The 23,697-nt window shown below is 37.8% G+C and overlaps 1 protein-coding gene and 1 pseudogene across 30 annotated transcripts in view; both read right to left on the minus strand.

Annotated features, from left to right (window-relative positions):
- Rmdn2 (regulator of microtubule dynamics 2) overlaps positions 1 to 23,697 on the minus strand; it is a 255,562-nt gene that overhangs the window by 146,447 nt on the left and 85,418 nt on the right. The window contains exons 11-12 of one of the 30 annotated variants that reach the window (XM_078029350.1): positions 6,133 to 6,228; positions 5,410 to 5,558 (exon numbers count right to left, since the gene is read on the minus strand). The exons of 23 other annotated variants lie outside the window; for them this stretch is intronic. In XM_078029350.1, the coding sequence (XP_077885476.1) occupies positions 6,148 to 6,228 (81 nt within the window). In that variant the 3' untranslated portion in view covers positions 5,410 to 5,558; positions 6,133 to 6,147. Of the gene's footprint in view, positions 1 to 2,222; positions 5,565 to 6,126; positions 18,640 to 23,697 lie in introns of those variants that run through there. 6 more of the 30 variants (XR_013429059.1, XR_013429060.1, XM_078029346.1 and 3 more) reach the window with 6 other exon arrangements.
- Positions 20,007 to 20,399, minus strand: LOC120884854 (shieldin complex subunit 3-like; annotated as a pseudogene).

Below are 23,697 nucleotides of genomic sequence, written 5' to 3' on the forward strand. Positions count from 1 at the left end.
GGATTAGAGCAGAGAGAGAATGGATCAATGAATTTTTTTGGGGGGGTGGGGTGTTCCAGATTGTGGTCGGGTTTACATGAATGTATACTTGTGTGAAAAATTCATAAACCTACACCAAGATGTGATTAAAACTTGAAAATGCATTTAAAGGAAATTGGTGCAATTAAGCTTCAATGAGGTTTATCTGAGGTTAGCAGGTAGCATGGTGGCTATTGGCCAACAAGGAAACAAGACAGAAACACTGAAAGTTCAGCCTAGATGTGTGAATAAAGGTCATGGCCTGTGTTGATATCATTGTAGGCTGGGGAGGAAAAGGTGGTGCCAGATTCTCAGGGCACAACAGGAAACAGACCATCAGCTTATGGGATGAGCAATAATAGCTAAAGCCATGGGCTGGAACCTCCCATGCAGAGCAGTTTTATTTGAACACCTACTAGGTGCAGACACTATTCTGGGTACTGGGCAGGGGATAACAATGAATGTTCAGGCCCTAAGCTCATGGAACTGATATTCTAGAGGATGGGTAAGAAGAAAGAAAATATACAAGATTTCAGTTAATTTTAAGTGCTGTAAAAACAATAAAACAGATGTAGGTATGTGTGTGTGTGTGTGTGTGTGTGTGTGTGTGTTTTGGGGGAATGATTAGCATGAGTAGTCAGGGAACCTTTTCTGAAGGAAGCAACACCAAGGACTAGATATTAAGGATAGGCATCCTCTTACATCCTATGTGAAGGAAGTACAGTCACTGAGTTATCAGACCATAAATAAATCATCAACAACAATTAGCAAAAAACATCTGGTTTGGTTGCAGTCCATTAAATTGATTTCATGATCACTTAAAGTCTGGGTAGTTTCAAGTAAAACAATCTCTACCCCATGGCAGATGTTGCGGGCACATCCTCCATCTGCCTTGGCTTCTGGTTTTGCTAAATGGCATTCAGATGGCCCAGCCCACTCCCTGACATTGCTTCCTGACCTCATTCCCGATGGTTTCCTCTTGGAGCATAGAAACTGTTCCCGAGGAAGAACCAGAGAGCAGGCTCTTGGAGCTAAGGTACTTTTCAAAAGTGTCTTTTAAAATGCATTACAGTGTCCTGCTGATTCTTTATTTTACATGTACCAAGGGGCTCCAAGTTGATTCTTTGAAGCGCCTAGTGGAGCTTCTGAAATATCTCCAAGACTGTACCTCCAGCACCTGAATAAAGCTTCCATTAATCCAGTTGAAAAGGATTTCCTCAGTGGGGCTGCTGGGAAGTAGGGCAGCTGGAGTTACTGTTTCAGGGACCCTGCAGGTCCAGCAACCATTCCTTGCTTTGTCTGGGCCTTGGAGTCAGGTTACCCAGCTTTGAGGAGTCACGTGGTTAGCTGGCTCCCCAGCCCACATGGTGAGAGCGGTTCTGCTGAACCTGGTGGGTGCTCAGGAAATGCAGGCTGTTATTGTGCTCGCCCTTTCCTAAGCCCTGCTGTTTTCCTCTAGGCTCACATTTCACTGCTGCTCCAGTCCAGTCAGGACAAAGGTCCACCTCTGTTCTCTAACTGCCCTTCCCAGCCATGGACATTTTATGACTCCCTTTCTGCAACTGCCACGGGCCCCAAGCAAATCCAGCTGGCATGCATCTATGCAAGAGCTTGGCATTGACACTGAGGAAAAATGGACGAAGCAGTTGGAAGAATAAGGCTGATTTTTCACGGTGTGTTTTCCAGGGACCTATTGCTGTAAAAACAGGGCGAGCTATTATGCCCCCTTGTCTTAATTTCTAACTTCAAGATTTGGCCCTGGAAATATCCACCAAGGCTTTGTTAAGGCATTCCTTTGTTAAGGCACTCCTTCCTCAGTGACCCTCCAGGGCTCATTTTCTTTGTGACAATGTGTCAGAGAGGTCAGGTCATCATAGAGACCTGCCCTTGCCTCTGCACAGCTCAGAATTATTCTCATGTTCTTTGCTCAACACGCACCGCTGTCTGGCTTGAGCCCAGATCCTGCCTTTTTAACAAGCTTACCCTGACCACCCTGCTTAATATTTAGCTTGTTCTTTCAGTCTCTCTTGACACCTCAACCTTGCTTGAATTTTTCTTTGTGCCCCATCCTCCCACCATTTATCTCCTGTTAATACAATATAACATTAACCTTATAGATTTGTTTATCATCTGTCTCCATTCTTAGCCTGCTCCCCAGAATGTGAATTCCACAAGAAATGAACAATCCACTCTTAGAAAACCAATTGTTGAATTAGCTGTTTATTGTCCTACAGACATGTGCTGTCAAATATGGTAGCCACTAGTCACATGGGACTCTTTAAGTTTAAATGAATTAAAATTAAAGAAAATCTAAAATTCAGTTCCTAAGTTATACCAGCCATATTTCAGGTACTCAGTAGCTAGCAGTCTACCATTGTGGACTACACAGATGCTTCCATTATAATGAATGTTCCATTGGACAGCTCTGCTATAAATGGATCAGTTTATCAATTTATTGAGTATTTAACTTTTATTTGATTGGTAACTACTTATTTAGAATCCATTTTGCATAAGAAACCACGATAAGAAATACAAGCTTCTGAAGAAGTATTCAGAGACTTGGCAGCCTTTTTGAGCATATGGGTCTGAGGATCAATATAACAGAAAAATACATATTCAGGAGCCTTAAGTAGGTACAGATAAAGCTTTCCAGGAAATCAAGGAAGGGAAGATTTGTGTTTTCCACTTTAGGGGAGGCAATCAAGGAAAACTTCCTGGAGGAATTGAATCTGAAACAGAAAACTGCCCATTACCCCAGTTTTGAAGCACTGAACACTCAATGCCTAGAAATAATAACAATGAGAACCTGTAAAAAGTAATAGTCTGGTGAAAAAGATAACTCCCAAAGAGGAGACTGAAAGTTAGGGTTTCTGTGTGTCTGAGGTTCTGTTCTTGCTTCTCCCTCACCTTTTCCTTGGGAGAAGCAGCCCCCACATCTGCAGCAATGAAGACTTCTTGTCCTGATGACCCTGCAGGAACTGAACTTTGGAAAACACATGGGACTAACATAATCTGGATAATTGCTTCTCTAGTCCTTCTCCACCAGGGCTGGAATTGCAGTCCAAAGAGGGGCTTCTCCTAACATAGCTTCTTACAGGGCAAAGTGTGAGGCTTTGATCTAAAGAGCTAGATTGAGGGATGATGAATGGTTGAAAGTGATTTTTTTTCTTGAGATTCTCCACCCTGGGCTCCTTCATCCCTTCTCCTAGCCCATAAAATGACCCACATTGACCTGGCCTTCATCCACAGGCAGAAGAGCAAGAACCAACATCCCCACTGGAAAATAAACTCAAGTCAAAGTAACAAGGCATATGAGGAACACTTTTACCAAAGAAAAAAAACTTAATTTCCAATAGTGAGATTGGGCCTGGGTTCCCAGGTGTCAACTTGGCCTTCCTGCCTCCCCCCACTTCACAGCAGGATGCTCCATTCCATTGTGATGGTTCTTGCTGGTCCTCTAGCTGATTGAAAACCCTGTATTTCCCTTCCGTCTCCATTTCCTTCCTCCCTACTCCCACTTCTTTCTTCCCCATGGAGGGAGAAGCCTGCTAACCAGATAGACTTTCCAGCCCTAACTTGGGCCAGCCCTGATGACAGTGTTATAAGTAATCCTTCCCGCTATGAAGGAACTCATCCCCTTTGATAAGCAATTTCCTGGGAAACAGGCTGGGACCATGTTCTCAGATTTTATAGAAATAGATAATATAACCACAAGATATTTTACGCCAAAAGCAAGCGCCTCAAAAGCATTGACTAAATTTTATTCATTTTACACTATCACTCAACACAGCCTGACAGTAAGTAGATATTCAATAACTTTTTGTTGAGTGATGGGAATGAGTTAATCTATTAAAGACATACATAAAATCTCTTGTGGCGCTACAAATGGAATTCAGGCCTGAAAACTCATAGCTCTGTACTTTTCCCTGTATCTTAAGTTGCAATGATACTAATAAAGCCCCCCCAGCCCATCATCCATGTGGGTGGCCAGCACCTGCTACAGATGTTTTTGCTGTTGTTGTTGTTTCTATGGCTTGCTTCCTTTGCAGATTAGCCTCAGAGGTAGCAGCTTTCAGTCAGGATTTCTGGCATCTGGTAATTCTGTCATTGTTAGAGACCCTCTTCCAGATGTTGACTCTAATTCTGAATTCTCAGATTTCTGTTTTCAACTGGGGCCAAGTTCCAGGTTGAACAGCTCGGCTGTTGGCCTTCTGTACCACAGGCAGGGGCTGGTCACATACTGCCTACTTTCTGGGACACATTGGTCCTCTTACACCTCCCTCTGGAAAATGAGGCCACGTGTAAGCCTGTCTGCTTCTTGGACTCCCTGCATGCTGACTTTAATTAACCCTTCTCCTTTTGGAGTCATAGAGGAGACAGGAGAGAACCTAAGTGGAATTTTAAGATCCTGCCCAAAGAGTAGCCACTTTAGCAGAGCTTGGTGCTCTACGGGGGCTCAGATCCCAGGTCTGGCATTGGCTCATGTTTTAGCCACTGCTATATAGACTAAAACCATAAAGAATCCAAATTTTTCACTCTAACATTAGGAAGAATGGGGAACAGGTAGGAAAATAATACATACATGGGTCCCAGGCAGGGAGGATTATAGGAAAGCTACCTTTACTACACACCGTATGTCCTAGAAATGGATTATACACTCAGAGAGATCTGCCAAATGAAGACAAGCTATAGTTCAGGATGATCCATTTGAATCTTTTTTTTCCAGCAAAAGGGGGTTATGTTGTAGTCAGTCAACTATTACAGTTGGTTAGCACAGTCCTCCATCTCCATGAATTTTCTGATTAAACTCAGAGTGAGCAAAGTATGTTTTTTATAAGAAATAGTTGACATAATTCCTGTCCCTAACAAGAACAAGGAACATATAAGGAAGGAGTGAAGTGGAGACATATGGGAAAATGGAAGAAATGAGAATAAGAAGCGAAAAGAGAAAGAAGAGCCATAAGTATCTGCTATAAAGACTTAGCATCAGTAGCTCAAGGATTCACAAGTAGGAGCCAATAGTCACAGGAGAGTTTCCTGAATGAAGTTTAAAGCATGAAAAGTCAACTTTTGTTTTGATTTACAATAGCATCAAAAAGAATGAAATATTTAAATCGGGCAGGGTGCTCCTTGCCTACAAACCCAGGAGGATTGAAACTTTGAGAGCCTGAACAACTCAGTGAGTTGTAAAAAGTAAAAAGGACTGAGGATGTAGTTCAGTGAGTGAGCGCCCCTGGGCTCAGTCTCAGTGTAATAGAGAGAAGGGGAAAAATAAAGAAAAATAAAATATTTAGGAACACATTTAACAAAAGAGGTACAAACATGTATAAATACATAAAGAAATCAAAGAAAATCTAAATAAGTGGGAAGAATCAAAAAGACTTATACACATGTGGTTGGTTGGTTTGTATTTAGCTTCTTTCCCTTAGCATAATGGTTTGAAGTTTCTTCTGTGTTGCAGTACGTATCAGTAGCTCATTTCTTCTTGTTGTTGAATGGTACTCCAATGTATGGATAGATAACGTTTTCTTTTTCTTTTTCTTTTTTTTTAAGAGAGAGAGAAAGAATTTTTAATATTTTTTATTTATTTTTTAGTTCTCAGCGGACACAACATTTTTGTTTGTATGTGGTGCTGAGGATAGAACCCGGGCCACACGCATGCCAGGCGAGTGCGCTACTGCTTGAGCCACATCCCCAGCCCAACATTTTCTTAATATCACCAAGTTCATAGACATTTGAATTGTTTGGCCATTATAGATATTGCTGCTATGAGTATTCACATACAGGTCTTTGTGGAACATATTTATTCAGAATCACTTTTATTTTAGCATTAATTTTGGAGCTCTTTATTTCTTTGTGTGGATGGGTTTCAGTTACTTTCTGGCATTATTTTCTTTCAATCTGAAGAACTTCTTTCAGAACTTCTTGTAAGGAAACTTAGTGAGCAATGAATTCAGTCTTATTTAGTTAATTTCTAGTCATTATTTCATCAAATACTTTTGTGTCTTTATTTTACTTTCATTTTTTCTACATTTCAGTTGGTGCATTATAGTTGTACATAATGATGGGATTTGTTGTTACATATCTGTACATGCGCACAATATAGTATTTTACCTTCATTTTTAAAGGTCAGTTATTCTGGATATAAAATCCTTGGATGATGGTCAATTTCACTTCCATCTGGTTTCTCTCTCCCTCTATTATTTTTTCCTAGTGAGAAAACAGCTGTTACAATTTTTCCCTCTGAATATAATAATTTGTTTTCTTCTGCTTCTTTGTTTTTAAGAGTTTTCTCTTCGTTTTTTAGTTTTTAATGATTTGACAATGACGCACTTAGGTGTGGTTTTCTTTGTATTTATCCTATTTGGGGTTTCTTGAGGTTTTTAATGTTTTAATATTCGATGTTTTTCATCAGTTTTGGAAATTTCTAGTCATTATTTAATCAAATACTTTTCTGCCCTTTGTTATCTCTGCTTAGTTTTAAAAATTATTATTATTGCTATTATTTTTAAAATTTAAGTTTGGTTTTCTTGGAGTTTCCCCTGTGATAGATTAGCCAGTGCAAGGTCAGAAGTTGCACTCAAATACTTTTACCTCTTTTGCAAATGAATTTTTGTGGGACTGGGAAAAGCACTCAAAGTTCCGACAAATTCTACAAGGCCACCTTGGCAAGGATATGTAGTAACCAACTATGGCTGCCTCATTCCCTTGATCAATCGTCTTGCTAAGCAGTCTGTCTCTGTTTCTTGTCTCAACCAGGCTTAAGACCTCAAGCTAGCTTCAATGTTGACCTTCCCTGTTTCTTTCCTCCGGAGATTGCTATTGTTTATGGCAATACACCAGTGGCATTGGGTTTTTCCATGCTTTGTTCCAAATCAAGTCAGCAGCCTCACAAATGAAACTATTAGTTTTCATTACTTGCCACACCCTAGTAGAACTACCAAACTAACTAAGCTGGGTGGGGTGGGTTGGGAGGGTAAATGGGCACAACCCTAGGCAGTAGTTCCTGACTACCACTATTCTTAGCTAAGATTCAGCAGAATTTTCCTCAATTAATGTTTTTTAATTTGTTGTTTGCCTTTGATTGACTTCCTTGATAATTTCATTCTGAGATGGCTCTTTTTACAATTGTGTCTTGTTTTAATTATTATTTTGTAGGGAGAGAATTTTCAAGGCTCTTGCTCTACCATTATGCTGAAATGTTATGTTTAGAGTGTTCCAGGCATGGCTTCCTTTGATCCTCATAAAATAAAAAACCTGATTCAATTCTTGCAGAGCCCTTACTAATTTTCTTCTAGAGAAAAACAAATAAAGAGAAAAATCAGAAAATTTCAGCAGGAAACTCTTAAGCCACTACCTACTTAGATTATTCATTTTTTTCTTGCTTTGTTTTCAAAATTAGATTTAGATGTACACCAGGACCTTTCTCTTTCGAGAAGTTGACAGTCAGGCAAGGTGGTGCACGCCTGTAATCCAGGGGCTCTGGAGGCTGAGGCAGGAGGATCATGAGTTTAAAGCCAGCCTCAGCAACCGAGGGGTGCCAAGCAACTCAGTGAGACCCTGTCTCTAAATAAAATACAAAATAGGGCTGGGAATGTGGCTCAGTGGTTGAGTGCCCCTGAGTTCAATCCCCAGTAACCCCCTTCCCCAAAAAGAGTTGACATACGGAGTTTTGGAAGCTTACTTTTGACCAAAAGGAAGACATAAGGTTACATAATCACGTCAATTACCATTTAACAAATAAAAGAGAACAATTTTACCTTTAAAAATATCTCAAATGAGTCAGAGTTGTATACTGGGAGTATATTATCCTACAACTTTTTTTCTATACAATTTAGATATGTTATCTACCAAGTCAAGCAACCAAAACACAACTTTATTCAACAACACCTACTATAATAGGATTAAGGTATTACCTGAGTGTTACTCCTACATTACACCAACATTATCAAGGAATTCCACAATATTTATACAATGGTTTTTACCAAGAAAGTAGACAACATGTAAGAACAGATAAGTAATATAAATAGAAAGAAACTTTAAGAAGAATAGAAAATAAGTGTTAGAAATAAAAAAAAAACACTAGCATAAATGTAGAATGCCTTCTGTGAGCTTATCATCAGTAGACTTGTCACAACTGAGCGAACAATAAGTGATCTTGAAGTTATGTCAACAGAAACCTCCAAAACTTAAATACAAAGAGAAATAGAATGGAAAAAGGAAATCAAACAGAACATGTAAGAATTGTGGAACAATGATAAACACTGTAAATGTTCATAATGGAAATACTGAAAGGAAAAGAAACAAAGGGTGCAGAAGAAACGTTTGAAATAAAATGGCTGAAACTTTCCCCAAATTAACAATAGACACAGAATAACAGATCTAGGAAGCTGAAGAATACCAAGAAGGAAAAATACCAAAGCATCTGCAAATAGAATATCATATTCAAACTGTAGGAAATTAAAAGAAAATTTTGGAAGAAGTCAGAGAAAAGAAATAAAATATCTTACCTATAGAGACACAAAGATAAGAACTATATCCTGTTTCTTACCAAATAAAAAGAGAGTGGAGTGAAATACATAAAGTGTTGAAAGAAATTGAGCATAGTGGTACACGCCTTTAATCCCAGCTACTCAGGAGTCTGAGGCAGGAGGATCACAGGTTTGAGGTCAGCTTGGGCAATTAGCAAGACCCTGTCTCAAAATACAAAATAAAATGGGCTGGACATGTAGCTCAGTGGTAAAGTCCTTGGGTTCAATCCCCAGTACCACAGTAAACAAACAAATAAATATTGAAAGGAAAAAAATATTACAATCTAGAATTCTATATTCAGTGAAATTCTTCCTCCAAAGTGAAGGAGAAAGATGATCTCAGACAAACAAAAGCTATAATTATTTATAGTCAGTAGGCCTGCTTTGTAAGAAATATTTTTTGAGTTCCTCAAAGAAAAGGAAAATAGTATAAAGATACTTGGGTCTATATGAAGAAAGGAAGGGCATCAGAAAAAGAATAACTGAATTATTCTGAATTATCTAACAGATAACTACTCAAAGTAATCATAACAACAATGTATTGGGTGATTATAGCATATAGATAAGGGAAATGAATGACGTCAATATTATAAGAGATGGCAGAGGAATTTGAGATACACCAATACAAGATATTTGCCATACCCATGAAATAGTATAGTGTTATTCGAAAGTATACATAGATTAATTGTAAATACCTGTTGCAAATTCTAGGGCAACCACAAAAATTTTTCTGAAAAGAAGTATAATTGACATGTTAAAAGAAGAGAGGAAATGGAATGATATAAAATTCTCAGTTAGAATTAGAGAAGACAGAAAAAGAGGAGGAACAAAGAGCAAATACAATGAATAAAAAAAGGTTATGAATTCAGCTGATATCTATCCGATTATATCAATAATCATTTTAAGAGTGAATGTTCAATGTACACGAGTTAGAAAACAGACACTGTCAGAGTAGATTAAAAAAAAGACTCAAATATATGTTGTCTACAAGAAACTTGTGTTAAATATTAAGATGCAGAAAGGTTGAAAATAACAGGATAAAGAAATATGTACCATGCTAACACTGATTAAAAAAATTGCTGTCACTATATTAACTCCAAACAAAGCAAATACAAGAAAAAGGAAATTATCAGATAAAGATAAACATAATTTTAAAGGAATCAGTTATTCAAGAAGATATAACAATTTTTAATGTGTACATCCAACAATGGAATAGCAAATACTTTAGGTAAAATCTGATAGGACTTTTATAGCTGAATTGTTCACCTTATGGATGGAGAAGCAATCAGAAAATCAGTGAGGATATAGTCGATTGGCACAACACTAGCAATCATCCACATCTAAAGGATATTTATTTATAGAAAACTCCATCCAACACAACCAAATGCACATTCGTCTGTAGTCACATGGAACATTCACCAGGAGAGTTCACACTATAAACAATAAAATGTACCTTAAATTTTTAAAATTAGAAATAATACACAAGTACATTCTCAGACCACAATGGAATCAAACTAAATATCCAGAAGAGAAAGATAGCTGAAAATTCCCCCAAATATTTGGGGATAAAGCAAAACACCTACAGGAATTAAAGAAGACATCTCCAGAGAAATTTTAAAAATATTTTGAACTAAATTAAAATGAAAATCCATCTTCTCAATATTTGTGAGATGCAGTGAAAACATTTGTTAGAGGGAAATTTATAACATTGATGCATACATTAGAAAATAATAAAGATCCAAAGTCAGTAATCTAAGCTTCCACATTACAACAGAAAGAAAAGCCCAAAGAAAGCAGAACAAAGGAAACAATACAAACGTGAACAGAAATCTATAAAGTTGTAAATAAGGAAAATAATAGAGAATATCAATGAAGTAAAAAACTTTTTTATTATTTATTTATTTTTTAAAAAGAATAGAAGAAAGCTCAGTGGAGGAGATAAAGGGGAATGAAAGGGAGAGAGACGAGATGGGATAGGGAAAGCAGTGGAATGAATCGACCTCACTTTCTTATGTGAATCTATGTATATATCACAGTGAATCTCACCATCATGTACATCCACAAGACACTAAAAAGAAACTAAGTAAATAGCAAAATATCAGAGGCAAGGGAAGAGGGAGGATGGAAGGGGAAGGGGATTGAATTAGAACAAATTGTATTCCACGCTTTTATAACTATGTCAAAATGAATTCTATTGAATGCAAAATCCAGCAATAACTCATGATAATTCTCAGTAAATTAGGAATAGAGGGACATTTTTTTTAACTTGATAAAGAAGATATACAAAAGACCATAGTTTGTGGTAAGAAATGGAATACTTTTCGTTATGGTTTAGATATGTGCCCCCCAAAAGCTCATGTGTAAGACAATGCAAGAAGATTTAGAAGTGAAATGATGGGTTATGAGAGCCTTAACCCAATTAGTGAATTAATCTTTGATAGAGATTAACTGAGTGGTAACTGAAGGCAGATAGATTGTGGCTAAAGAAGGTGGGTCCCTGAGGTTGTACTGAAGTGGCACCCCCTTTCTCCACAGAAAAGCCCTCTTCACCATGGCTGATTTTAGAACTGTCAGCAAAAGAGTCTCTGCGAAAGAACTGAATGTAGATAAACTTCCTATTTTCATGTCGCCCTGTTTACCTGGCCACTGGTCAAGAAGATACCAGCACTCCAGGTGCTGGACACCCCCTTACTAGTTTTTCACAAATGAATCCAGTATAGTACTTTAAAGAAATGTGCAAACAAGGCCCCGGGCCTTGAGCTGGGCTTCACAGAGATGTCTACATTTTTAAGATAACTTACAATTGGGCTCCATGGTAATAGCTGGCAGGGGGGAGGAAAGAAAGGGGAGATGAAGCGCTCCCCTTCTCGGATGTTGTTCTTGAAGGGTTAACTTGCTCAGAACAGTGAAAGAAAAAGTTGCTTTATGTGAGCTTCTGCAGACTGTGAACTTCTGAGCCCCTCCCCTTACATGCTGGGTATAAAATTCTGAAACTCCCTGAACTCGGGGTTCAGGGGATTAATTGATTACAGCAAAAGTTGTGTCCTCTGAACCTGGCTGCAGCCAAATAAAACTGTTTCCTGCTATCTTCGGTGCCTTGCCTTGTTTGTCCCTACAACAGTACCTTTGGGGTATATGTTTTGTCTTTGTTGAGCAGAACTCTCTCTGCTTCTTGATAATGTTCTGAGCTACTTTCCTTTCCTATACTCTTCTGCCATGATATTCTGCCTTTCCTTGAGCTCCAGGAATAGAGCTGACCTTCTATGGACTGAGACCTCTAAAACTGTGAGCCTCAAATAAACCTTTCCTCCCTTAATTGTTCTTGTCAGATTTTTTGGTTATTGCAGCATAAAACTGACTGAAACACTTTCTCTCTAAGATTGGGAATAAGGCATTGGTATCTCTTTTTACTACTCCCTATTCAATATACCAAAAGTCCTAGTTAGCATAAGATAAGAAAAATAAATAAAAAACATACAAATTGGGCTGGGGTTGTGGCTCAGCGGTAGAGCGCTCACCTAGCACAGGTGAAGCCCTGGGTTCGATCCCCAACACCACATAAAAATAAATTATAATAAAGATATTGTGTCTAGCTACAACTAAAAAATAAATATTTTTTTTAAAAAAACATACAAATTAGGAAAGAAAGAAAACCATCTTTTTCTGCAGATGACATCATAGTCTATGTACAAAATCAAAAACTTAGCCAGAAAAACTCCTGAGCCTAATAAGCAAGTTACCAGGATACAAGATTAAATACAGCAGTCAATTGTTACCTATGAACAACAATTGGAATTTGGAACCAAAAATAAAACAGCATAAAAAAATATCAGTTCACTATCACAAAGTGATATATCTAGATATAAATCTAACAAGATACATGATCTATATGTCCCAAAGTACAAAACTCCAGTGAAAGAAAACAAAGAAGATCTAAATAAATGAAAAGCTATCCTATATTCATGAGTTGATTCACTATTGTTAAGATATCAAACCCTCCCACTTTTCTTTTTTTTTTTTTTTTTGGTACTGGGGATTGAACCCAGTTCTCTCAACTACTGAGCCATATCCCCAACCCTTTTTTTTGTTTAGAGACAGGGTCTCACTAAATTGTTAGGGCCTCACTAAATTGCTGAGACTGGCTTTGAACTTGTGATCCTCCTGTCTCAACCTCCCAAACTGCTGGGATTACAGGTGTATGCCACTGCTCCTGGCCAAGATATCAATGCTTCCTAACTTGATCTGTAAGAATTCAAATCAAAATCTGGGCAAGTTATCACTGGATGTTGACATTGTCATTCTAAAATTTATATGAAAAAGAAAAAAAATCTTGAACAGATAATATAATATTGGGAAAAAAAACAAAGTTAAAGATTAATACATTACCTGACTTCAGGATTGTCTTTGTTCATTAAACTGCTATTAAAAAATATTTTAGACTGAATAATTTGTAAACCACAGAAATGTGTTGATTAATTCGTTCTGGAGATTAGGAAGTCCAAGACAAAGGTGATATTAGATTTGGTGTCTAGTGAGGGCTTGCTCTGTGCACAAATGGTGACTTCTAGCTGTCTGCGCATGGCAAAGGGAGCAAGGAAAATTGCTGGAACCTCTTTTATAAGTGCACTAATCCTATCCATGAGGATGGAGCCCTCACAACTTGATCATTTACCCAATTCCCCACCTCTTAATACTATTACCTTGAGTATTACGTTCCAATATATGAGTTTTGACAGGACACTAACATTCAGACCATAGCAAGAACTAACCATCATAAAGCTGTAAAGTTATCACAATACATAATATTGATAAAATAGCAGATGCATATTTCAGTGGAGGGTCTGGAAATAAATCCTATAAATATAGTCAACTGAATAAAAGCAGTTCCATGGAGAAAGATTGGTCTTTCAACAAATGGTATTGGAACAACTGGACAACTATATGCAAAAATTGAATGTAGACACAGAGCTTACACCAGTCATAAACATTAATTCAAAATGCATTGTGGTGGACTTCAGTGAAACACAAAAGTATAAAGCGTTTAGAAGAAAGAAAATCGAGGAGGAGGAGATGCTAAGAAGTGGTAGGAGGGGACAGGTAGGGGGTGCTGTGGGTGCTTGTGATGTTGTACTGGGCACCTTTACATTTGCTTTCATTTCATCTTCACAGTGTGGTCCAATCCTTGGCATCTGGGGCACCTGGTTAAACTTGAGAAGTCATGTCCACGGAATGGCAAGCCTGGTCCAGGACTCTTCTTGTTGTTCTTCTTGACCTTGTGCTAGTCTTGTACTCATTTAGGGAAAACTGTGTTTCAGCCTTTGACATTGGCTGATTTCTGTCAGGGGAGTGAGAGGGATCTATCCTCAAAATTTAATTAAATTAACGATAGGCGCAAAAAGACAGAAACATGACAAAATCCAGTTGCAGGCAAATGCTCCCATCAAAGCATGTATTAGAAGTACTCATGCGTTTCCAGAGGAGCCTGTGATTCAGATAGCAGGAGCTGTGCTGCTTGAGTAAAGGAAGAGTGGGGGATTTCTGGGAGAAGTAATAAAATGTGCTCTTTGGAGAAGGGGCCACAAAAACCTTTACCAACTGCATAGCAGCTTCCCTTTGCCGCCAGTCTATGGACTTTGGAACCAGACAGGTCTGAGTTAAAATCCAGTTTCTGTTACTAGTTGTGTGACCCTACGCATTACTTAAGTTCTCCAAGATACAATTTTTCTCATTTGTAGAATAAAGACAGTTGAAAATGACTGAAATATTAAAGGACAATCCTAAGAATAAAGATTGTCTCTGCAGGACAGTTCTACGAATCATGAAGATGTATATGAAGTGCTTAGTATTATTTGGCTTTTAGATATTGCTCAAAGATAAGGGCATTTTCAGTGTCACTTGTAAAACTCCAATCAGAGTTGACCACAAGGGAATTCTGCACCTTGTTGAGACTGCTGGGGATACACCTCAAAGGGAACCCATGACTTGGACCTCTTAGTAGGGCAAAAGGGGCAGAACCTCTGAGGGAAATGTTGGCATGAGAGACAGATGCCCAGAAATGACCCTGAAGTCCTGAGGTATAGACTCCACAATCAGGTCTGGCCCTACCTATCCACCATACACCCGTTAATTCCTCAACTCACCTTCCATTCTGATTCCAAAAGATGTACTAGGTGCCTGCCTTGTGGCAGGTGTCATTCTAGATGCTATGGATGCACAGATTGAAGATGTGCAGTTTCCGTTTGGCTATAGCATAAGAATGTAACCCACGCGGATGTGTTTGCTAAAGGCAACGCCAGTTTCACGGCTCTGGCTGCAGACAGCAGTAACTAACCTTGAACCATGCAGGAATCATTTCAGAATTTCCCAGAAAACAGCTTACTCAACGCGGGGGATCAGGTTTCCACTTGGCCCTTTCCCCCAAGCAGCAAGATAACCGAGTCAGTAAAACAGAACTTAGCTTGATTGTGGGAAAAATCCGAAACACCTCAAAGGAAAGAAAGACAAAGATGCTATGTGAAGAGTCGCCTCAGCGGTCCACAGGGCTGGATTCCCCTTGGGCCTAAGAGTGCTGGGCTAACCTTCCCCAAGGGCTACCAGAGTGGAAAGTCCCCAGTTCCTGGGCTTGAGATTTCTGTTGGCTAAAATGAAACCTGCAAGAGCCTTTCGATGGTCCAGACGGGGAAGAAATGGAAGAAAGGAAGGGAAAATGGAGATAAGAAGAGGGAAAGGAGGTGGTGAGCGAACTAATGCTAGTCTGAGACCACTGCTTTTTTTTTTTTTTTTTTTTAAAGTCTCATTCTCTTATTCATTCTCAACTGTCTATCTGCATGCGAATTGCTGGGGCAAACTCTAGTTCTGGCAAGCTATATGAATTATTTAACTTCAGGAAGCTTGTGTTTATCAACTATAAAATGGGCATCATGACCTATGAGAGGATTATAAAAGCCCAAATGTGTAAAGCATTTCACACAGTATCTTCTACAGGCAGTTTGGGTGTTTTCATCCTTGAATTTCTTTCAATCTCTCAATAGCAAATGGGAAGCTGAGAACTTTTAACCACACTAAAAATGTAAATTCAAGAATGTATCTCCAGGGTTCTGAACTCTGTCTTGAGATTCAATTGAGTCAAGAAAACCAGCACCATTCATCATATAGTGTGTGGGGCAGCACATTGCTAGGACAAGGCAATGTATGAGAATTGACAGCTCCTCTCTGAGGATTGGCACCGGAGTCTCCTTTTCTGTGGTTATGCACTTCTGGGATTCTGGATAATGAGCCTATTGCTGAATGTGTTTCTGCATATATTTATTATAGCATACTACAGGGACAGAGCCACATCAATATTTATGGCAGCATAATTCACAAATAGCTAAACCGTGGAACCAACCTAGATGCCCTTCAGTAGATGGATAAAAAAATGTGGTATATATACACAATGGGATATTATTTAGCATTAAAAATAATAAAATCATGGCATTTGCAGGTAAATGGATGGAGGTGGAGAATATAATGCTAAGTGAAATTAGCCAATTCCAAAAAACCAAATGCCAAATGATCTCTCTGATTTAAGGATGCGGATTCATAATATGCCAGGGAGGAGGGGGGTATGGGAGGATTAAATGAATTCTAGATAGGGCAAAGGGGAAAAGGGGAGGCAGTCGAAGGGAGAGGTCATAGGGATAGGAAAGATGGTGGAATGCCATGGTCATCATTACCCTAAGGGCATGTATGAAGACACGAAGGATGTGACTCTACTTTGTGTAAAACCAGAGATATGAAAAATTGTGCTCTGTATGTGTAATATGAATTGAAATGCATTCTGTTGTCATACAAAACAAATTAAAATTTTTGAAAAAGCAAAAAAATTCTTGTCAAGCATTTCTAACTATGGATCTAAGCATGGACTCTTAGTGTGGTGTAAATTTTTTTGCCTTATAATGAGTATCTTATAATTTTGTTATCTACTGTTATAAGAGTGTAAATAATATTTATATTCAAAAAAGAAAAAAACAGAATAAAGCAGAATCTAGGAGAATAAGACACATTTGCTTAGTTCTTGTATGTGGGCAACTTTAGTAGTGCAGCAAGGGTATTAGAAATATAAGATGATGCAGAAAAGTCTGGGTAGAAAGTAACCACTGTCCCTCAGTAAGGGAAGCTGAGAAAATATTATCCATTTCAAGGAGCCAATTTTTTAAATGTGCATTCACTTAATCTGACAAAATATTTCACCATTTTTAATTTTTGGTACTGAGGATTGAACCCAGGAGTGCTTTACCACTGAGGTATTTCCTCAGTTCTTTTTTATTTCTTATTTTGAGACAGGATCTCACTAAATTTCTTAGGCTGGCTTTGAACTGACCATTCTCCTACCTCAGTCCCCTGAGTTACTGGGATTATAGCCACTGTGCCTGGCTCATGGTAGGAATCTTTATCCCCATTTTTTTTTCAGATGAAGAAACTGAGGTTCAGAAAGCTTAAGTCACTTACCTCATTTCATACAGGTAGCAAGTACCAGGTCTGGATTTGAATCAGGTCACAAATCCAGTACCTATTTCTCTTTTATATCATGCTGCCATTGTTTATATGCATAGATTTCTAGGAAATAAGTGGACCTTGGTGACAAAGCAGCACAACTGCCCATGTTCTTTGCTCTTGATCCCTGTCTAATCTTTCCCTGGAAATATATCTTGAAGCCACCAAGGTACCTGAGGTAGTCTTGGTCACCTTGCATCAGAATGAGTATAGTGGATTTTGGTCTCTTTGCTATCCCATGAGACCTCAGCAAAGAGGATGCTGTATTTGCCAGCTCATTATAGCACACCTTTGACCCTGTTTCTCCCCAGCAGGCACCTAAGGATTTGCCTTGTTGTCTGTATCAAATCAGCTAAAGAGATGCATATGTGAGTACAGAACAACAGAACTTTGATGTGAGCCCAGGATCCAGGAAAGCCTTGTTGCTGCTGCAGTCTGGCTTAGCTCTGTGTCTTTCATCAGGATTCCCAAGATGCCTGCAAAGATGAATGCAAATGAAGCAGGAGGTTCACAGGCAAAACTCTGCTACCCATGACCTGCATATGGATAAAGAGCAAGAAGATGCTGATTAACTCCATGGTGGCCAGCCTTAACTGCCTTTGATAGGACATATGAGGACTCTGGCTGGGGCTACATAGTCCATGTTATCCAGGGCTCTTATGGAAATAAAGGTGACAACAGTGAAGTTTGTGCATGTCACGAACAAGGCTCAACTCAAAGTGCACAGTTATTTTTTGAGTACCACCAAATAGAGTTTGAAAATTATACTCACATTTGTCATTTCGAGTCATTCCTGTGTGAGCCCTGTGAGCTGGGCTCAAGATCATGCAGAACCATGCCTCTTGGCTCCTGGTGTGGTGCTTCTGCATCAGGGATGCCCCTCCCAGATCACACATCAGACATCTCTCTGATGCTATCTCTGTGATTCTTGATCATAGGTACTTCTTTATCTTCAAGTTGACCCACATCAACAAGTTTCCCTTTGTTGAGAGCCACAGCCGAAGGGGCCCCAGCAAACTTCCAGCTGTCAGCAAACTTTCAGCTGCCAGCTGATGATTGGCTCACATTGGCCCCAGCAACTTCTAGCTGCCAACTGATTGGCTCCTCTGCGGTGATGCTCATTGGGCTGTTTCCCTGCCCTTTCAGACCATGGAGCTGCTCATTGGGGGACTTTTTTTGGCTCCGCCCACACGACCCAGCCAATTGGCCTCAAGAGCAGGAGGAGTGGGGGCGGTTGAGAGGCTTGTGGGAAGCCAGTGGTGGCAGTTGGTCTCTGAAGGTTTTTCCTAAGGAGCAGTTTTGTTTGGCTTGTGTGGTTCTAAAAATAAAGTTCGCTTCTTTTGACAAGTGGCTCCTGATTGTGCCCAGCCAGACTGCCGCATTTGATGGGCCCCACGGAACGACTGAGGGTAAGTGATAAGGTAAACTGCTCTCCCCTGAGGGCAGGGCGAGAGGATGGGTAGCCATTTTAAGATTATTCTTTTGTTTTGCTTCACTTTTGCTTTAAGTTGCCTGTCCCTGGAGATGTGTAAGGTGGAAGAAAAACTGCTCACATCTGAGGAACAGATAGGGAGAAAGGACAGATGGACATTTCAGGAGGCTATTATAATGATTTTGTGTTGTTCCAATTTTGTTTCACTCTGTTTCAGTTTTGTTAGGCATTATCTTGTTGGGTTGTATTATAGTAGAAATATGGGATCAGAAATTAGTAAAAAACAAACTGAAAGAATGTTAAGTAAATTGTTAGAAGAAGGAGGCATCTCAGTAAAATCAAGAACAGTCAGGGCATATCCCTTGAGTATCTGCCCACTAGGCTACTTTCTTCCTCTCATTATTTTTCCTACTTGTCCTTGTTTCTTCTTGATTTTCTTCCTACTTGGCATATCCTGCCTTGCTATGATATTCAGAACTAAATAGGATATGCACCTATTACTCTGCTGAGTAGTTACTGTGTTGTTACTTAGTACAGTTACCATGTCTGGATACAGTTGTGAGTGCTTGGAATATAATGATGGGTGAGACACATCAGTGCTTTGGGAAGTCTGAAGTGAAGATGCTCCTGGCTCTTGCTGATGAATCTAGATCTAAACTGTTAACAACTTTGTGGTGCATTCCATCTTTCTCCCACCCTCCTTACTCTCTAGGGGCTTTTTTTTTTTTTAAAGAGAGAGTGACAGAGGAGAGAGAGAGAGAGAGAATTTTTAATATTTATTTTTTAGTTCTCAGCGGACACAACATCTTTGTTGGTATGTGGTGCTGAGGATCGAACCCGGGCCGCACGCATGCCAGGCAAGCGCGCTACCGCTTGAGCCACATCCCCAGCCCCTCTAGGGGCTTATTCATTGAATAATTCATTCTACATGCCACTTTTTTAATACTTAATTTTTAGTTATAGGCGGACATAATATCTTTATTTTATATTTATGTGGTGCTGAGGATCTAACCCAGTGCCTCCCGTATGTTAGGTGAGCGCTCTACCTCTGAGCCACAACCTTACTCCTGCCACTTTTAACATATATTGTTTGCCTGTGTATTTGAATATATTTATAGACTTCTTTTCTACTATGTCATTAATGTATCTGCCTATTCATTCACAATATTTCTTTTTTCCAGTATAAACACCACTTATTACAATTAATTTAAAATAATACTGTTAATAAGTAGAATCCAGAAAGTTCTTGACATAATTAACATGCTTAGATATTCCCTGAATACTTATTCATTTCTGGGACATAAATTGTACATATATTACCCACAATGTAACTTATCCACAATCTAAAGAATAAATAGGCTATATAATGGAAGCATCAGACTTCTAAATAAAAGTCTTTAAGATGTAAAACCAGTAAAAAAGTTCATTTCACTCTTTCAGTCCATGCTCAGTTCATTCAAAAAATTCTTTTTGACAATCAGTAGAATTCATTACTTAATAAAAAGAACACTATATTTATGCACAATTTTTCATTTTTCCATTAAGAACTCATCTTCCTTTAAAAACATTTCCCACATATTCACAGTACCTAACATCACAAAACTCTTACATTTGACCTAAATGTCTGAATTATAGCACCACAAGATGGAATTTCCTCATGCCTAATAATTCAGTCAAGTTTTGCCCAAATGTCTTCCAGGTTTGGTTGTTACAAACATTGTGTTCTGTTGTCCCTCTTACTCTATAGAGTGAATACAAATTTAGTGCCTTTAAACTATATTGAAATTTTTTAGACAAAGGAAAATATTTTCAGTATAATTATTGTTGACAAGTAAAACACTCCAAGATTTCTTCTTGTCTTGCTTTCCTTTTTTATGAACTTTATTTTATTTTTTAAAATTTTTTTAATAGTTATTTTTTAGTTCTCGGCAGACACAACATCTTTGTTGGTATGTGGTGCTGACGATTGAACCCGGGCTGCACGCATGCCAGGTGAGCGCGCTACTGCTTGAGCCACATCCCCAGCCCCTTTTATGGACTTTAAAATCCAAATTTCCAAATTAGTCTATTCATTCAGTGTGTCTGACTAGATTAAGTGCTGCTTTTTCAAACTAGGTTGGAAGTCCAAAAGATTATTGTGTAATCATAACTCTGTGATTTAATGTAATGTTCTGAAATAGTTAAGTACTGTTTTTCATCTTCAGCAGCCTTTCCAGAAATTACAGGTGGCAATCTCTTAGGTTGGAGTGGAGGTTTGGACCTATCATGTGGAAACCAAAGAACAGATCTTGATGATGATGACTAGAAGTTTTGAATTAATTTTTGGCAATTGTATGGGATCACTTTGGTATGGTGGATAATGTAATATTACTTCTGTAGTCATTCTGCAATAATCCAGTTACTCTCAATGAAAAGAAATGTCTTAGCTGAACTCTTCAGAGGCAGAATGTAATTTACGATTACAAGACTGTCTTTCCTGTCAAATCAGAGGGAATAGGACTTTTCAGTGCCTGCAGGTGCTGCTGTTTGGGGGAGTTTACTTCTGTTTTGATGGGCCCTTTGGACCCACTGCTTACAGGGGCTAAAGAGGTTCCACATGGCCCTAAAGAAAACAGAAAAATGCACTACTGGGAGACCCAGTATCAAACACATGTTCAATAGCCTCTCTCAGCTTATGGTACTTTAAATTCTCTTTTTACTATGTCCTTCATAGCCTCCAACAGCTTCATTTCATCCCAGTCATCCCTTCTCTCTTACATCAATAGTCCATCTATAATCACACATTGCAATTTCAAAAAACCACTCCTTGATACCAGCATGCAGCACCCCAGATCCACAGTATTTCTTAGAATATTAGTTTTACATATTTTTTCCTATCTAGTAGATGTGGTTGCCTGTATTATTACTTAACTTCCTTGACTTTTTTCAGCATTTTTACAATCACTTTTACTGGTTTTCTTTTCCATTTGAGTCTTAGAACACAAAAAAATCCTGTTAACATTTGTGTTGGAATTACATCCTGTTTGTAGATTAACTGAAGGATACTTGAGAATTTTAATATGCTGTCTTCCTAGTCAAAGAACACCATGTCTTTCTAGGTTTTTGAACCTGCTGGGCACAGGTACATAATGAACATTAACCAAGACAGAGAATATTCTGAGCCATAGAACATGCCTCAGTAAGTTTAAAAAGATTCCATTCATACAAAATGTTTTCTGATCACAAGAAAATTTAAGTAAACTATAACTATAGAAAGATATCAGCAAAATCCCCAAATAGTTGCAAACCAAACAGATTTCTAAATGATCTATGTGTCAACAAAGAAATAAAAGTGGAAATTAGAGTTTATTTTTCATTGAATGAAAATGAGAACATGACACCAAAAATTGTGGTATACTGCTAACGTGGTATTTGGGGAGAACTTAATAGCAATAAAAGCCTACATTAGAAAAGATGCAAAGTTTCAAATCAATGACCTTGGCTTTCACCGTAAGAAATTAGAAGAAGACAATATAAGACCTAAAGTTAATAGAGGAAGGGAAGTAGACTATAGCAGGAATGAAGCAGAAAATAGAAAAATAAATGAAAACAAAGGCCGTTTCTTTGAGAAGCTCAATAACACTAAGTTTCTGGTCAGGAAAAAAACAGAACAGAAATCACCATTATCAGAAATGAGGTAGGTAGTATTGCTATAGATTTATAGATAATTAAAGGATAATAAGGGAATATTACTAAATTTGTGTTAATAAATTTGAACACTTAGGTGAAATAAGACAAATTCTTCAAAAAAATGTAAACTACCAAAGCTCACTCAAGAAAGATAAACTAAATATCCTGTTAATTGTATCTACTAAAATAATTGAAACTATAGCTACAAACACCTCAATAAGAAATTCCAGGCGTAGAGGAGTTCACTAGTGAATCCTACAAAATGTTTAAGAAAGAAATAATACTGATTCTACACAAAGTTTTTTAAGAAAAATGATGAGGAGGTAAAAGTTCTCAACCCATTCTATGAGGCTTAGATTACTCCAATGCCCAAAGGAAAAAAAAAATTACAAGAAAACCCAGGCCAATATCCACTGTAAATATTTATGTAAAAATTCTAAACAAATGTTAGCAATCCACCAGTATATTAATATAATTATAAATTAAGACTAAGGTTTATCCCAGGAATGCAAGATTTTCTAAATATTAAAAAATCAATTTATTTATCATATAAACAAACTAAAACAGAAAGACCATATGATCACCTCAATGAACACAAACTTGACAAAAATCAATATTCATTCCATAAAAAAATCAGCAAATTAAGAATAAAAAGGGAACTTTCTCAACCTAAGAAAGGGAAGCTACAAGCAATCTATAGGTAACATTATAATGTATGGCAAAATCCTGAATGAGTTCTTTTAAGATCAGGAACGAAATAAGAATGTTCACTCTTACTACTTCTGTCCAACAGTGTATTCAAAGTTCTAGACAGTAAAACAAGGCAAAAACAAAACAAAATCATCCAGAATAAAGAGTAAAATGTCTTTATTTACAAACATCATGATCATTTGTAAAGAAAAATTTAATGAAATCTAGATAAAACCTACTAGAAATAATAAGTGAGTTTAAAAAGGTTGCAGGATACACCTTTGTACAAAAATCAATTGTATTTCTATATATAATGGAAAATCGAAAATTGAATTTAAAACATTGTAATTTATAATAGCATTAAAATATGAAATATTTGGGGTAAGTTTGACAAAAATGTGAAAGACCTGTACATTAAAAACTACAAAACAAATTAAAGACCTAAATAAATAAAGAGGTATATTTATGTATTGAAATACTCAATAATAAGATGTGAATTCTTTTCAATCTGATCAATACAACACCAATCAAAATCTCAGCCATGATTTTGTGGGTAGAAATGTAAAAAACTGATTCTCAAACTCATAAGGAAATGCAAAAGACCTTAGAATAGCCTTTTTAAAAAGTTGAAGGATTTATACTACATTATCAACACAATATAGTATTGGCATCAAGGTCCACAAATAAATCATTGCAACATAATAGAAACTCCAGAAACCATCAAATAAAATCCATATCTATCTGATATTTGACAAGGTACAAAGGTAATCCAGTGAAGAAATGACAGTCTTTTCAACAAATGGTGTTAGAATAACTAAGTCT

This window comes from Ictidomys tridecemlineatus, chromosome 12 (assembly GCF_052094955.1).
Source record: "Ictidomys tridecemlineatus isolate mIctTri1 chromosome 12, mIctTri1.hap1, whole genome shotgun sequence".
In the NCBI taxonomy this organism is placed as follows: domain Eukaryota; kingdom Metazoa; phylum Chordata; class Mammalia; order Rodentia; family Sciuridae; genus Ictidomys; species Ictidomys tridecemlineatus.